This window comes from Carassius carassius, chromosome 4 (assembly GCF_963082965.1).
Source record: "Carassius carassius chromosome 4, fCarCar2.1, whole genome shotgun sequence".
NCBI classification, from domain to species: domain Eukaryota; kingdom Metazoa; phylum Chordata; class Actinopteri; order Cypriniformes; family Cyprinidae; genus Carassius; species Carassius carassius.
In genome coordinates this window covers 1,959,683-1,977,156 of record NC_081758.1, presented here as the reverse complement: position 1 = coordinate 1,977,156, position 17,474 = coordinate 1,959,683, and the positions used below count along the sequence as shown (strand labels likewise).

Sequence of the window (17,474 nt, the reverse complement as noted above, 5' to 3'; positions counted from 1 at the left end):
TAATAAATGAGCTTGCATCAGAGTTATTTTAGTATTGTTGAGATACTACATGTGACCCTGTGAACTTAAAAGAGGTATATTTGTAGAAATAGTCAAATTTACATTGTATGGGTCAAAATTATAGATTTTTCTTTTATGCCAAAAATCATTAGGATATTAAGTAAAGATCATGTTCCATGAAGATATTTTGTAAACTTCTTACTGTTAATATATATAAATGTAATTTTTGATTAGTAATATGCATTGCTAAGAGTTTCATTTGCACAACTTCAAAGATGATTTTCTCAATATTTAGATTTTTTTGCTCCCTCAGATTCCAGATTTTCAAATAGTTGTATCTCAGACAAATATTGTCCTCCTAACAAACCAGACATCAATAGAGAGATGATTTATTAATCTTTCAGATGATCTATAAATCTCAATTTTGAGAAATTGACTCTTAAGACTGGTCCAAAGTCACAAAGTATTATTATAGTTTATATTAACATTATCATTTTCAATTTGTGTGTTTTATCACTTAAAAAAAGTCTAGTTTTTTAACTTTTCATTTAGTTTTAGTTTTCCTTTTTTAGTACTTTTTTTTAGAAATGTTGCTATGGCAACTGGATTTTTTTAATTATATAATCTATTTTTTAGTTCATATTTACTTTATTTTATTATTTTAGTTTTAGTTATCAATAATAACCCTGCCTTTGGTAAATAAAATAAATATGAATTGGCAGCTGAGATTAATAATTGAATTCTAGATTGAAGTCACACCTATGATGCAAACAGCAGCAGACCAAAAATAAATGTTTTCATATGGCTTCTTTTAAATCTTAGTCAGTATTTGGAATTTATTTGCTAAAGTCATTTCATGTTTCATATTAGTCATTCAAATAAGCTTAAAAAATCCCAAAATTATCCCAAAGAGTTCATTATATTTATTCAAATATGGCTAATTATGATCGAAAGTCAATAAGTAAATCCTTCAGAATTCATTTCAGTCTTTTGAAATCAGTTCTGCAGATTTCCACTCATTTTCTCCATAATTAGAGCAGGACATGTTGAAATTTAGTTCTGTGCCTCTGGCTTCCTCAATACTGAGGATCTAAAGAACTAAAGCATTACAGAATAACTTTCCCTGATAAAAACTACTCAGAGGAGACTGATATGACCAAAGGCTTATTACACAGCAGGAGTCGGTTTCCTTACACATTTCACAATATAGTAATATAATCTGAAATTAGTTTTCAAAACTATGTATGTTTTATGTTTCACAAAATGTTTGCAAACTAAATTCAACAGCAACTGGTCACACGCAAGATTTCATATTTAGTTATGCTTTCTTTGTTGCTCTCAGAAATATGGAAGCTTGTTCCCTCCACTGAATAAAAAAATCTAAAAAGGTTTTATTATTATTAACTTTTTTTCTCGCAATTACAAGTAAATATCTTGCAATTCTGACTTGCGTGATGTTAACCCGGAATAAAGTCGGATTTGCTTGAAATTAGACAATATCAGAAATGTGAGCTGATGTTTTTCCCTCAGAACTGGACTTTATAAATCACAATTGTGAGAAAAAAGTCAGAATTGCACATTCATATTTCACAACTGTTATTTATTCTTATCTTTTTTTAATTCCGTAATGGAGTTTTTTTTTTTTACTGAAACATTAAATAGAGCTAAATCTTAACTGGTGTATCATTTACGTCATTGACATATATAATCATAACGCTGTGCCATAAAACTATAACTATAAAACTATAAGACTTTATAGAAATAACAATATGGTTTTCAGTAAAGCTGTTTTGAAAAGCACTGTATTTGATTTAATGAAACAACATGATTTAGCAAAACCAGCTGTGTTTCTACATCAACAATAGTTAAAAAAAAAAAGTGCATAAATGAATAAAATGTTAGCTTGCAAGAATAAGTGCTTCAGGTTCAGTCATATCTGAAATAATGTGTATTTGACAGTAAAGGATTATTATTATCATCCTGGACTTCTTTTGTAAGTTCTCTCTTCCTTCTGTCTTGTGTGTGTCAGGGACCCGAGGCGTGTTGTGATCCACCGAGGATCCACGGGTTTGGGCTTTAATATAGTTGGAGGAGAGGATGGTGAGGGAATCTTCATCTCTTTCATCCTGGCAGGAGGCCCTGCGGACCTGAGCGGAGAACTGCGCAAAGGAGATCAGATCTTGAGCGTGAGAACATATAAATATGTGTAAAAGCTTTTGACATTCAGGTGCAATCATATCATGTTACAGTCACTTTAAATGATGTCCCTGACAACTCCATTTAATTCTAGCAATGATGTTGCTCAGTAGATCGGTGTTTAATTATTAGTAATAGTAAAACAAACTGTGTTTTAATGGAGACTCAATCCCAGTAGTCCTGACCAGGAGTTTTGTGCATAGATCTATACATGACAGTCAAAGACAAAGTGCAAGTTATAAGACACAAACAGTCTTTGCATGAAAATAGAATACAGACAATCCAAGAAAAAAATCCAAAACGTCTATATTGTGCTTCGAGTATGCTGATCGTCATAATATTAATATGCCATTTAAGAGACAGGAGTAATAATTGATGAAAATCCTGCTTTGCATCACAGGAATAAATTACATTTCAAAATATATTCAAATAGAAATCAGTTATTTTAATAGTAATAATATGTAACTTTTTTTACTGTATTTTGGATCAAATAAATGCAGCCTTGTTGAGCATGAGATACTTCTTTAAAACATTTAAAAAATCCTTCTGACCCTAAACTTTTGAACAGTGTACAGTATATACGGAATAGATATTTTTATACTCTCATATTGTGCATTTTTATTTATATGTCTGAGCATGCTGATTGTCATAATACTATTATGTAATTTTAAAGAGATAGTTCATTTTGTCATCATTTACTCACCCTCAGATTGTTCCCTTTCCTCTGTTGACCAGATGCTGATGCTTGTAACCAAAGAGTTAACGGCAGCCACTGACTTTCACAGTATGGAGAAAAAAAATATATATAAAAAATACGATGGAATACCAAATGTTTAGTTACTAACAATCTCCAAAACATCTCCTTTTGTGTTCAACAGAAGAGAGAAACTCATACAGGTTTGGAACAACTTGAGGTTGAGTCATTTTCGGGTGAACTGTCCCTTTAAGAGCTGTTTTGGGTTAGTTCATGCCAGCATATTAGGATCTGAAAAATAAAATGCTGTAAAGAAAAGAAAAGTCAATATTGCAATGCAGCAGTACTTATAATGTGTTCGGGTTGCTGCTGATGTCTTGTTGAACTGTTGAAGCAGTATTGTTACAGTAACATGTGAAGTAGTGATGTGTGAGATCTGTGACGTGCGTGTGCGTGTGTGTTTCTCAGGTGAATGGAGTGGATCTGCGGGCAGCCACACATGAACAAGCTGCAGCTGCCTTGAAGAATGCAGGACAGACTGTGACCATCATCGCTCAGTACAGACCAGAAGGTCAGGACGCACACACACACACACACAGCTTTTGTTTTTGAACTGGGTTGAAACTACAGAGAACTGGCCTTAAATTTAAAGATTAACTGTGACCATGTGAAATTAAAGGCAATAACTGCATAGTTTTACAATCCAAACAACACAATCAACACACATTCAATAAGAGATTTCTTAATCAGCATTCAGTATTTATGTTAGTTTTTACATTTGGTTTTAAATTAGAAAAAAAGGTCTTTACCAGTGAGACTAAATAAAAGTATGCTATATAAATACATTATTCTAAAATGTTAAAATCAAATAATGTTAGTGTGAATAAAATAAAGATGCAAAGTGTTTCATTTGTCCAAAAAAAAAATGGGTAATGAGTCACATCTATATTTTTTAACTTGAGCCAATGAAAAATAAATAACTATTGTCTCAAGTAAAAAAATATGTGAATAAGATGTGAATCATTACCCTAAAAGGTTTTAATTGGGTGAAACACTTATTTTCAGTGTGCTACAGCAAGTGATTTTTAAATCAAATTAAGTCGATGTAATTTTAAGGTAAAATAAAAATAATCATCCTATACAGAACCGACGTTTACTTCTGGCTTTTCAAACGTGTCTGCAAGTTCTACTTTACAACAACAACAAAAAACATTTCAGTTTTGTCACAGTTTTGTCTGTTTCGTTTCTCATCCAACACGTGAGAAGTTGAGCTGAACATCCTTCACTGTCTTCGCTTGTGCAGGGACAGTTACAGTACGCTCGCGCAGCTTCAGTGAGCGCTGGAAAGGCTCTTATTTGTGCGCCAGTACACCAACGGCTGATCGCTTCCTGTTATCTGTGCCTCAGACATGTAGCTCTGCACGTCCAGTGCTGAACGGCTGCCCGTGTCCTGAGCACAGATTTCGAAATACTTCCACACAAATGACATAGCGAACCATTACAATGTAGTCTGTGCACACGGGCACACTTCAGGTAAAATTGGCCCGGAAAAAGACCAAAAATCGGCTGATTGCCGATCATGTATTTTAAGCAAAAACCATCCGGTTCCGATTCATGGCCGGTCAACAGGTGCATCCCTATTTATACAGTTGTGTTCAAAATTATTCAACCCCCTAGAGACTTTGCAAATACAAGTTTTTCTGAAGATCCAGGATATAATAAAACTTGCATCTATAACAGTTCACTGGCATATTAAAAGTGATATTGTCAATATATAATATAATATATTTGAGTTATAAGATTTTTTAATAATACTGCTATGTCATAATTATTCAACCCCTATTCAACATTGCTGTTTTTAAATCACTTTTTTGCATGGTGGGTAATAAAACAGTCTCAAAACACAATTAAGCCTTTAGAAACTCTATTAAAAACAGAATTAGCTTGAGCTGTTACACACACAGTTTGGCCCATGCATGTATTGAAGTTGAGTACAAGAGAGATCTCACAAAAGCTAAAGAGAATAAATATTGTATTACTTTAGAAAGACTAAGGCTATATGGAGATTTCCAAGACATTGAAAGATCCTAGAGACAGCTCTCAGCCTTATTCCTTAGCTTAAAGTGTGTTTTACCAGAAAATCTTTGAGGTTGTGGAAGAAAAAGCACAATAATATCATAAAATGTTTAATCAGAGCAACTGAGAAAAAACCTGCAATGTACAGCCAAAGACTTGCAAGATGACCCGATAAAAGGAGGAAAACCATTTCAATGCAGTGTGTAAGAAGAACACTAGACAAGTATGGCCTTCATGTTGAGACATCTTGATGAATACCACTCTTGATCAAGAAGAACAAAAAGCCAACTTGAACTTGATAAAATTCATTTGTGTGGACCTGTGGAGCTCTGGAGGAATGTTTTATGGAGTGATGTGACCAAACTGGAACTTTTTGGACCCATGGATCAGCGGTATGTCTGCTGCAAAAAAGGCAAAGCTCATAAGCAGAAGAACACCATCTCCATCATCAAACTTGGAGGTGGATCAGTCCTGTTATGGGGTTCTTTACTGTAGAAGGAAGTGGAAATCATGACTGTATGAAGGACATCATGGATTCTTTAAAGTGTCAGGTAGGGATTGCACCGAATATTCGGCCACCGAAAATTTTCGGCCGAAAATGGCATTTTCGATTTTCGGCCGATAGACTTTTATCACCGAAACAACACGGCCGAAATGTTGTGATGACGCAAACAGAAAAAGCGACCTGCACGTGCACCTGCATAGCGCAGACCACGAGCTCCCCGCGACATTCACTTCACACCAGTGAGAACATTCTCTCTCTTCTTATTCCTTTATTCGCAGCACTAAAGCGTCTCCTAACAAAGAGATTGAGACGGACCACGAAGTGAGAACAAAGAAAGGTACAGTCTTATAGAGTCTGTTAGCACACGTCTCACTGAGATCTTTTCGGATCCTCTGCACTCCATCGCGAATGTGCTTGATCCGCGTTATAAAGAACATTACTTGGATGCGCGCACAAGAAATGATCCAGGCCGCGCTGGATGCGGAGAACCCGCGTGGAGACGGAGAAACTCCAAGCGCAGGAGACTGAGATCAGAGCGCAGAAAAAAAGACTCGTGTCTGCACCAGATGAGGGGCATGCACCCTCGGTGTCTGATGTGTTCAGTGGAATTCTGCAAGAAAGTGCCTCAAATAATAATAATACGTTGGCTATTTTGTTCTTAGGCTACTATATATGTGACATTATATATATATATATATATATATATATATACACACACACACACACATACATAATATCAGATTGTAGCCATTTTTCTGCTAGATTTCTGCTTTAATTTGATAAAAATGTTTATTTATGCCCTGGCCCTATTTAAATACACTCTCTCAAATATTTCTCAAATGTCAGGCAGATGACAAGCTCAACTGCTCAACAGCTAGATGGTTATCTGTCTGAAGTCCCCATCTCCAGAAGTGATAACAGACTTTCCTACTGGAGAAGTAATGCACTTTCTAGTCCTACAGAGAAAAATCTCAAATGCACTTGACCTAAATGAACTTTGTTTTTATGAGAGAACAGTTCATTTTAAAACCTTTCTGCAGGCCAGTAGGCCTGTACATTATTATTTAATATACACATGAGTGGGATACATTTTTTGTTTGAATTTTATTTCATACTGTGCATTGTTGCAATGTGCTTAATAAAATTTTGCATAATTTGTAATTATGTATTTTTATGTTTTTTTTTATAATTTATGTAATTGTAATTATCTTTGAAACTTTAATATTAATTTATGCAATTGCAATGTCTTAATTTTAGTAAAGTTAGTACACAGTCATAGCAATAAATGCAATGGTACTAATAATTGGCATAATTTCTTTCGGTGTTTCGGTTTCGGTTTTCGGCCTTGGTTTTCTCATTTTCGGTTTTCGGTTTCGGCCAAGAATTTTCATTTCGGTGCATCCCTAGTGTCCGGCCATTTTGACAAGAATTGTGATGCCTTTGGTGCAAAAACTGAAGCTGATGATCAATGGACTTTCCTGCAGGCCAGTCATACCAAAGTACACATCCAAATCTACTACTGCTTGGTTCAGGGATCAGTCATAGAATGTACTTGAGTGACCTGTTTAGTCTCCAGGCTTAATTCTCATTGCAAATATCTGGTTGAATTTGAAGAAAGCAGTGGCAATGTGAAAACCAAAGATTATCAGTGATCTGAAAGCTTTTTCAGGTGTGGAATGGACCAAGACTGTAGTAGAGAGGTGACAGAAGCTTCTAAACACTTACAGACAGCGTTTATAGGTAATTTTAAAGAATAAAAGATTCTGCACAAAGGGGGTTGAATAATTTTGAACATGAATGTTTAGAGCCAATTTGAATTTTATCATGATTCATCAATGTTCCATTCTCAGAATCTCTCAAAAGTGTATTAACAAACTTTCTCTAATACTTTACTGATGCCTTTGTTAAAGTGATTTCATAAAATGTTATCCTCCACAGCAAATTGTCTTGCAAGTCAAGGGGGTTGAATAATTTTGAACACAACTGTATAGTAGTAAAAGTACTTTAAAATCAATCCTAAATGTAACTGTAAGCCAGTGTAAGGACCTGAGGACTGGTGTGATATGCTCAGATTTTCTGATAAAGGCATGAACAAGTTTCTCCAAGTCTTGGCTGGAAACAAAACCTCTAATTCTTGCAATGTTTTTTCTTTTTTTTCCTTCTTGGATATTTTGTGCTATAATATTTATTCGGAGATGTAATTTGTTTATATTACTATAGTTGTTATATTATCACAGCAACTATAGAATTACCACAACAAATTAATTCAAGTACTTTACTATAGTATGGTTCAAAAACACTTTAGTATTTACTATAAATTACTAAAGTATTTTTTCATGTGGATTTATTTCGAGAGAATGCTTTAATCCGATAAAAGGGACAGTAAATGCATGTATAATGTTATTTCTATATTAAATAAATGCTGTTCTTTCAAACTTTTTATTCATCAAAGAATCCTGAAGAATAAAATGTATCACCATTCTCAACAAAACTGTTGATAATAATCAGAAATGTTTCTTGAGCAGTAAATCAGCAAATTATTCTGATTTCTGAAGATCATGTGACACTGAAGACTGGAGGAATGATGCTGAAAATACAGCAGAGCATTACTGAAATACATTACACTTTAACACAGATTCACATAGAAGATGATTTTTTCACATGAAATTTATTTATTCTTTTCATATTTTTACTGTATATTTAGTCAAATAAATGCAGCTTGCACATCACTGTGCAAACTGACACAAATGTTTGATTTCTAATGCAGTGTTGGATAAGAGTTGTGCTTGTTTGTGCAGAGTACAGTCGATTTGAAGCTAAAATTCATGATCTCAGAGAGCAGTTGATGAACAGCAGCATGGGCTCCGGAACAACTACGTTACGAAGTAACACTAAACGAGGATTTTATATCAGGTAAACACACTAACATAGACACACATCTCCTCTTTCTACTTTACTACAGGTCAGAGTGAAATACTGCCATGTATACTCTGTGCAATATGCTACTTTTTTGTTTGTAAGCCCTTTGCTTTAGCACTCTTTTAAACAGAGGACTTATTAGGGAAATAATATGCTTTAAAAGAAAATACTTAAGTGTGAACTGAATGAGATGTTTACAGACATTACATTTCATGTTAGTTGCAATTAAATGAAAATGCATTCTAGTGTAAATTTATATTAAAATGCAGTTAGTTGAATAAAAAGTGCTTTTCTGACTCACTTAAGTAGTACTTAAGTGCATCTTTATATGTAATTTTATAATTACTTGTATTGTCTTTACAATGTTGTTAAAGTGAATGTACCGATAAACATTCATGCTGTAATAAAATATACTGTGAAGATACCAAGATACAATGCATTATCTATTGAAGCTTGAATTTAATGTATTTAAATATATTTTTAATGGCTCATTTGTAATAATGGAGTCGCAGTTTAGTACATTTAAAATATATTAACCTTAAATAAGTAATACAGTACTTCACATGTGCTTAAGTATGTTAGTCAAAACTTCAAAATAAGTGTCCTTCTTGATAAAAGATGATTAATTCATAATGATTTAAATCTGATATTACAAAGTTCACTTTTTTAAGTCTACTTAAGTGTGTTAAGAAGCACTTGAGTGTTCTTTTATCTTAAAAATTGTCTTAAAATACTAAAATTTAAAGTACACTACAAATGCACAGTAAAGTGCACTTCTTTTTCCACAGTGGTGGATTTCCCAAATAACCTACAACATTTGCCAAAATGGTCAGAATATAAGCAGAGAACACTGAATATACTGTATCCCACAATCCCCTGCACTTAACTTGACCTTCCACATGTGGGGAATGAGATGGAAACTATTCAGTATCTCTTTCTCAGTATTTAAGTGCTCGTTTTGAAGTGTTTAAGATGCAACACAATGGGATCGCATGCCGTTTAACATAGTGAGCACTGCACAGTGTGCAAAAGCTGAAGGCTAGTGTTCCAATTTGAACAGAACTGATGAATAAAAATGAGACAAGGCCAAAGATAAAAGGTCTGTGTAATTGCATGCTTTTCCTTTGATGTTGGTCCTTTTCAACCCCTCTCCCTCTCTCTGTCTGTGGTTTGGCAGGGCTCTGTTTGACTATGATAAGACGGCAGACTGTGGCTTCCTGAGTCAGGCCGTGGGCTTTAGGTTTGGAGATGTGCTGCATGTTTTGGACTGTGGAGATGAGGAGTGGTGGCAGGCCTGCAGAGTCAGCCCACAGGGGGACGAGGAGGAGGTCGGCTTCATCCCCAGCAAGAGGAGGTGTGTGTGTGTGTAAAATAATATTCGAACAGCTTGAAAGAGGCGTTTTTAGCTTTAAACTCGCTCTCGTTCTATTCTAGTGAATTTCTCTGAGGCTATCCGTGCCACAGTTTAACGTCTGGATGTCCTGTACAGAGCACATTCAGAGACACTTACTGTTTCACCATGACCACTTCCTCTCCTTGGTCTTCAGAAATGTCTGATATTAATTTAGTGACACTCTTATGGAAATCTGATAACATTTTGTAATTATCATTTAAATCTGATTAATTTTTAAACTGTGTGTCGTAAGTCAACATCTCAGGAAAATGTGACTTTCTGTTCGAAACAGGACTCAGGACAACGCCACTAAAAGTATGTTTATTACGCATTTTAGGAGACGCAACAGATGAACAGGGAAAGATATTATATTTCAATATTCCTATGAAATATTATATATTATTATGAAAATCTTGTCAATTATTTCTCCCATTATTTAACTTCTTTTTTCATTACACGTTGCCCCAAAAACACATTAATATGCAAATTAGATTTAGTTTATGAATACATTATATATAATGAGAAAACCTGTTTGGGGCCATTTTACGCACATTTTGCATAAAGAAAAATTGTATATCAAATCATTCTGTTATAACATAGTTGAGAATTATCTTTATGCAAAGTTTGTTTAAAAAAACCTGACAACTAAAAACCTATTAGTGATCAAGTTTTGATTTCAAAATAAGGATTAACAAATGTTAATACCTATATAACTTATAACTACAGTATATATTCAGATACACTTCTATTTATTCACAATTTACATTTATATATTCAAATTTATATCTATATATGCAAAATGTATATACAGTATATATATAATCAGATTTACATCCATATATTCACTTATGACTATATTTTTCAGATTTACTTCTATATATTCGCAATTTACATTTATATATTCATCTTTATAACAATATACATTTAGATTTACTCCTATATATTCAGGTTTACTTTTATATATTCAGACAAAACCATATATTCACAATTTACATTATATATTCAGATTTACATCTGCATATTCAGATTTAAATTTATATACTCAGAATTATAAGTATATATTCAGATTTTTTTATATCATTATTTCCTATATGAATAAGATTGGCAATGAGCAGATAAGATACAATGATGAAATATATAAACATAAACCAATAGTAGTTTTATTGAGGAATCATATTGTTTTTAAAAAACTAATCCTGATATGAAATGTACCCTAAAGTATATGATTTAAATTATTAGAAATGAATTAAATTTTAAGATATAATAAAATACCTAACATTTATTTTAAATTGTAATAATATTTCCCAATATTACAGTTTTTATTGTATTTGTGATCAAATAAATGCAGCCAAGATGAGCAGATGAGACTTGTCTCAAAACATCAAAACCCCTGGTGGTTCGCGATTGTATTGCAGGTAGGCCACCAATTACTATTAAAAGAAATAATAATATTGTTAATATATGTAAAAATGTCTAAGTCATAACAATAACATAACTGTAAATATGCTTCCACTATTCGAGCTCTCTGATTGGTTTAAGAATTACGGGGCCCCGCACGTGACATGCAAGGAAAAAATAAATAAATGTGCGCACGATTTAATAATTTGTTCCCTCAATGTAGTGAAACATGCACACAATTGCTATTGCGTTCGCTCAATTTACTATTGTGTTCACTCGGTTTGCTAAACCGTGCGCACGATTTAGCAAATAGAGGAACGGTATTAGTAAATCGTGCGCACAATTTAAAAATCAAATGAACAAAATAGTAAATCGAGGGAACGCAATAGTAATCATGCGCATGTTTTAGTATATTGTGGGAACAAATTAGTAAATCGTGCGCACATTGGGCCGTGCAAACATATGTGTTTGGTTGTGTGGGCCGCGAGTTAAAAAAGGTTGGGAACCACTGTTTTAGACCATTTTTTTTTTCATGTCATCTGTTGTCCATTTATTATTATTATTCTTTTGAAATTATATTTCATTCATAAGTTATATTACGTCCTTGGCAGAGGACATCGGCACTCAATTTTAAAAAATAAATAAAAATAAAAAGACGAATGAACATCCATAGGCAAAAACTGTAATTTAAGGGACACAGGGTGCAAAAAAAAAGATAGTATGTATTCTCTTAGTGGATAAAATATGATAATTCTTAATAAAACTGTAAAAAAAAAAATGTTTATCCTCAGTGGACATGAATTGTACCCTAAATTATTGACCTGCGATGCGCAGCTGTATTTTCAGCATCATTACTCCATTCTTCAGTGTCACATGATCTTCAGAAATCAGAATAATTTGCTGCTCAAGAAGCATTTCTGATTATTATTAATGTTGAAAACAGTTGTGCTGCTTTATATTTTTTTGTGGAAAAGGTGATCGTTTTAGTTCTATTATATCAGTCTCATTTATTTTTAATTTTTTTGGCTGTAATGTCGAAAGAATATGTGACATTCACTAAACATTTGTTTAACCAGGTGCTTTCTGCACTAGAGGTGTGTAGTATGTATCATAATAATATCATAACTGCTGTTTTAACAATGCATGAACTGACATTATCCAGTATGTCACTCATTTTACAAAAACACACCATGAAAGTGCACACATTTACTGCGTCATGTAGCCTATTAGAATGCAGTCAGTATAACCTCCAAATGTAAAATTTAGGGGGAAAAAAGAGTGTTGTCTTATTTTTTAAATATATTTTACAGTTCAGCTATATCACACCATCTTTTCAGCTGTACAGTCTTGGTAAAGCACGCCAGATGATGAGTGTTTGCGCTGTTTCCTCATTTGCATAATTACATTTGTGAGTCGTAATAAACAACAGCACAGTTCATTCCTAGTGAACTCCATGCTCCTTCTGCTGTTGTTTTGTTAGAAATCTCGTGTCATTGATTCAGATGAATCTCTCTTCCAGGGTTGAGAGAAAAGAGTGGACGCGGTTGAAGTCGAAAGAAAGAGTAAGAACATTTAAATACTATATATACATCTATACTTACATCTAAACTGATGCAGGAAACAATTTATTAATTGTTGTCCCCTACATTTCCTTCTGACAGGACCGAAGTCGAGACAGTACAGGTTCTCTGGGTGAGTTACAAACATCTTTTTGAATACTGACACAGTTTTATTGTTGCTCGTATTAGAAACAGAGACTGATGCATGTGTATTTGTTTCTTTCAGGAAGGGAAGAGCCCGTACGGAGTTACGAGACAGTTGCACAAGTGGAAGGTGGGATAAATGGACTGAGTCTTCATATGTTGTGTCATTTACTGCATGCACTGGCTCTGATCCAAACCCTAGTGAGATGCTTGCATTCTACAGTCTGTGTATGCAGCATCCTAAATGGAAGAAAAGCTCATACTCTACGTCTACATACAGTACTGTGTTAAGTCTTAGTTTGAAGCCTGTGAACAATTATGTGAAACCAGATCTTTTTAGATTTAACTACTGTTTATTTCAGCACTGAATATGTCTGAAAAATCTCATTAGTTTTCATGTGGGGACTGTGATGTCTAAAAATGTGGTTTTTGTAGGCAGCTCACTAGGGTTAAGGTTTTGAATTTTTGTCTGTCATGTTTTTGCTGTTCTTTCTCTTCACTTCCATTTTTTGCTTTGTCTTTTAGTCTCTGTACTCATGTAGTGTCTCTCGTGTGTCACACCCTGTTTAGTGCACTACGCGAGGCCCATCATTATTCTGGGCCCGGTGAAGGACAGAGTGAATGATGACCTGCTGTCGGAGTTCCCAGACAAGTTTGGCTCTTGTGTCCCTCGTAAGTATTCATCACTCTCAGATGTGTATATTGTTCAAAAACATGCAGAAAGCCTTCCCTTCAACAGCAAGCTCCGATCTGATTTGGCTTTAATTAAGTCTTAATTAAGTTTCTGAGGTTTGTGGATCCAAATGTTGAAGTTTATCCACGAGATCATGTAGGGCCCTATATGACATTTTATTTTTTTCCGGATTTTTTTTCTTCTAGATTGCTACAATGCATTTTAAATGCTTTAATTTAGTTTTAGTAATCAATTTCATTAGTAACATGTCAATTCATTTAAATCATGAATCACTCATTATACAAAATAAGAACAATTTATTGTACCGTATTTTTCGGACTATAAGTCGCACCTGAGTATAAGTCGCATCAGTCCAGAAATACGTCATGACGAGGGAAAAAACATATATAAGTCGCACTGGACTATAAGTCGCATTTATTTAGAACCAAGAGAAAACATTATCGTCTCCAGCCGCGAGAGGGCGCTCTATGTTTTCAGTGTAGACTACAGGAGCACTGAGCAGCATAGAGCGCCCTCTGGCAGCTGGAGACGGTAATGTTTTCTCTTGGTTCATTTCTCTTGGTTCATGTCAAATTAATTTTGATAAATAAGTCGCACCTGACTATAAGTCGCAGAACCAGCCAAACTATGAAAAAAAGTGTGACATATAGTCCGGAAAATACGGTAAGTGTTTTTGTTGCTGTTGTTGTTGTTAAATACGTTTTAGAGCTCTATGAAATCTATTAGAATTTTTCTGAATTCCATTGTAATGGTTTAATTATTTTTTTATAATCAAAAAGCATGTCTCATCAACAGAATTCATAGAACTTCATCGATTTATTAATTTATTATATATATATATATATATATATATATATATATTACAGTATTAGAGATCTGTCATATATATATATTTAATATTTAATCCTAGTTAGTAAAGTTGTTAATGTTTTGATTGCATTTATTAAGATAAATAAAATATGATTCATGATTTAATTAGGATTCAATCATAAATCATGTTTTATTTATCTTTATCCACGCAATCAAAAACATTAACAACTTTATTAATCTCTTAAAATGTAATCAAAATAAAACTGAGAAATAATTTATAATAAAAAATGTGTGATATTCCTTAAAAATGCAATACATTATTGACAATATTTTTCTTATTATTTTAAGAAGTAGTACATTCCATTATATTGTAATAATATGTCAAAGTTTCTTAAAGTTAAGCCAAACTTTTATTTTGATGGGTTGTCATGAAGAAATTAGTTTCTGTGTGTATTTGATATGATGATCGTTTTCGTCGAGTGTAATGCTGGTGAAGTGACTCTAAGAGAGGTTCTTTGTGTCCTCATATAGTGCGGATGCCGAAACCACCTCAAGCGTCACTCACACAGAAAAAACAGACTTCATATTTAAAATCCAGTCTCATTACACAGCCCTACGTTTGATTATTCATCCACATCCACATTGGGATATTCATCCAATAGTTACACTGTAAATTCTGTTTTCTTGATTGGATTTCACATTTCTGGCCAGAATCCAGTTCAGTCTGGAATCACAGTGTCCTATTCATATAGAGTCTCTCTTGCTCTCATCTTATTTCAGTAAAACAAAACTCTCTTTAGATGCTCGCCCAACGTTTCTCTTCCAACAGCCTCCTCTCTTATGATAAGCAGTAAACTTCAAACACAAGGAGTCATTTTCAGCACACCTTTCGTCTGCTGATACTAAACGTATCGGTTATCATAGTCACGAGATGATGTCACTGCTCTTTTCAGATACGACACGACCCAAGCGGGAGTATGAGGTGGATGGGCGGGACTATCATTTTGTGTCGTCTCGGGAACAGATGGAGAAAGACATCCAGAACCATCGTTTCATCGAGGCGGGCCAGTACAACAGCCACCTGTATGGAACCAGCGTTCAGAGCGTCCGAGAGGTGGCCGAACAGGTTAGATCAAGAGTTTCGGACAAAATAATGCACTTGCGTATCCTTCTTCCAAGTCTTAAAATGTATGTCTGTGTGTTTGTGAGCAGCAGGGAAAGCACTGTATTCTGGATGTGTCCGCAAATGCAGTTCGTAGGCTACAGGCCGCACAGCTTCACCCCATCGCCATCTTCGTGCGGCCCAAATCACTGGAGAACGTCCTGTACGCAACGATCAGATTAACATGAACTTAAAATACCCCTGTTTAACAATACCTCAGTGTATCTGTCTTCATCAAGACCAAACTTCCATTTCTGCTCTTTAATCCAGAGAGATCAACACACGTCTGACTGAGGAACAAGCCAGGAAAGGCATGGACCGTGCTATTAAACTGGAGCAGGATTTCCTGGAGTGCTTCTCTGGTAAGACAGTTTCACACATCGCCCACTAGTGTCCTGGAGGACACATGGCACATTTATTAATTAGGCAATACCTACTGTAACCACCATGGAGTTTTATTATTTTACATGAAAGTATAGAAATCACACTTATCACACTAATTCAATCTTGACGACTCTCTGAATAATTTTAGCGTGTTAATAGATAAGACATTGTTAACATCCTGTATGTCTACTCTGTGCAACTACATCTGCTATGCATGCTGCTGCTGCAGAGCAAGTATGGACATGCTACTGCCAGTAGATACACGGACATGCTGCTGTGAGCATGTAAAATATGCCGATGTTGCATAGATAAGTCCCAAAGCAGATCTAGACAGGTGGAGCTGGGGGAGGTGGAGGGTTTAAGATGCAGGTGCGCTGCATGACAAACTTACAACAAACACTGAACCAGACTTTATAAATATTGAGCAAGCAATCTAATTGGCTGCAGAATCAGCAGAGACCAGTCAGCTTGCACCACATATTAAATGTTGTGATTGCTTGCAGGTTGCGCCACCTACAGTTAGGCTACATCATATATCGAGGTTATCCAAGACCATGGCAATGCTTATTCTTCAGAGAAAAAATGAATAAATTAGGGGTGTTAATTAAAATGAGAAATGGCTTGATTTTTAGCGTGCTTTGTCATATCTTAAATTAAGTCATCTCGAGACCCCCTGGTTGAAAACCCATGATTTAAATCATGACTTGCAATGATTTCACTAAAAAGTTAATTGATTCACAAATGTTGAATCAATGCAGCTGTTTATATTAAATTATGTGCACTCTAAAAGAGCATTAGGCACAAATTGTGCTATAGTACCCCTAAGGTTTCATAGTAGTACCTTAAAGGTACATATAACTATTGAAAGTCTCTAATATGCACCTTTCAATAAGGTACTTTTATTGATAAGTAGATAAGTTGTCTTTTTAAGAGAACTGCCATTGTTGCATGTGGTTAACGCTTCTGCTGACAGTGTTGCATTCGTACAACAATGAATAACTGTTTTAATTTTACACTTGCTTGTGTTGAGGTACATCTGTATGCATAATTTATTTGAGTAAATGCTGCTAAGGTTTTTTTTTCTGCTGTTCTCTCAGCAATCGTGGAGGGCGACAGCTTCGAGGAGGTTTATCACAAGGTGAAAACTGTGATCGAGGAGCAGTCGGGGCCTTATATCTGGATTCCCACCAGGGAGCGTCTGTGAGAGTCCAGCCAGAGCCAGAGCCAGACCACCTCGCCCAGCTCGCCCTGGACTGTGGAGCCCGACTCGCAGAGCTGACGAGAAACAGACAGAGAGAGAGAGTGAGGGAGGGAGAGAGAGAAGTCACAGAGACTCCGGGAAATGATGGAGAGGAACAGCACAGGAGCTGGCCACACCGCATCTGCCTCTCTTTTCCTTCCTTTCCTACATTTGTAACTTCCTTTTTCTGCTTTTAACTTCCTTTCTCTGCCTTTCTCTCGATCCTTCTCTGTTTCTTTCTGGCTTTCTCTCTGAATAACGTCCTTTCACACAGGACTGGTGAGCTGTTTTTACTCCGTC

General features: G+C 34.9%; 1 protein-coding gene across 4 annotated transcripts in view; it reads left to right on the top strand.

The window, feature by feature from the left end:
- LOC132132229 (disks large homolog 4-like) overlaps nucleotides 1-17,239 on the top strand; it is a 138,581-nt gene extending 121,342 nt beyond the window's left edge. For all 4 annotated transcript variants that reach the window (XM_059544586.1, XM_059544577.1, XM_059544568.1 and 1 more), the window contains 12 exons: nucleotides 2,030-2,186; nucleotides 3,359-3,461; nucleotides 8,270-8,384; nucleotides 9,568-9,744; nucleotides 12,701-12,743; nucleotides 12,843-12,873; nucleotides 12,967-13,014; nucleotides 13,455-13,556; nucleotides 15,342-15,514; nucleotides 15,601-15,713; nucleotides 15,821-15,912; nucleotides 17,032-17,239. In XM_059544586.1, the coding sequence (XP_059400569.1) occupies nucleotides 2,030-2,186; nucleotides 3,359-3,461; nucleotides 8,270-8,384; nucleotides 9,568-9,744; nucleotides 12,701-12,743; nucleotides 12,843-12,873; nucleotides 12,967-13,014; nucleotides 13,455-13,556; nucleotides 15,342-15,514; nucleotides 15,601-15,713; nucleotides 15,821-15,912; nucleotides 17,032-17,138 (1,261 nt within the window). In that variant the 3' untranslated portion in view covers nucleotides 17,139-17,239. The remainder of the gene's footprint in view (nucleotides 1-2,029; nucleotides 2,187-3,358; nucleotides 3,462-8,269; nucleotides 8,385-9,567; nucleotides 9,745-12,700; nucleotides 12,744-12,842; nucleotides 12,874-12,966; nucleotides 13,015-13,454; nucleotides 13,557-15,341; nucleotides 15,515-15,600; nucleotides 15,714-15,820; nucleotides 15,913-17,031) is intronic.
- The last annotated feature ends 235 nt before the right edge of the window (nucleotides 17,240-17,474 follow it).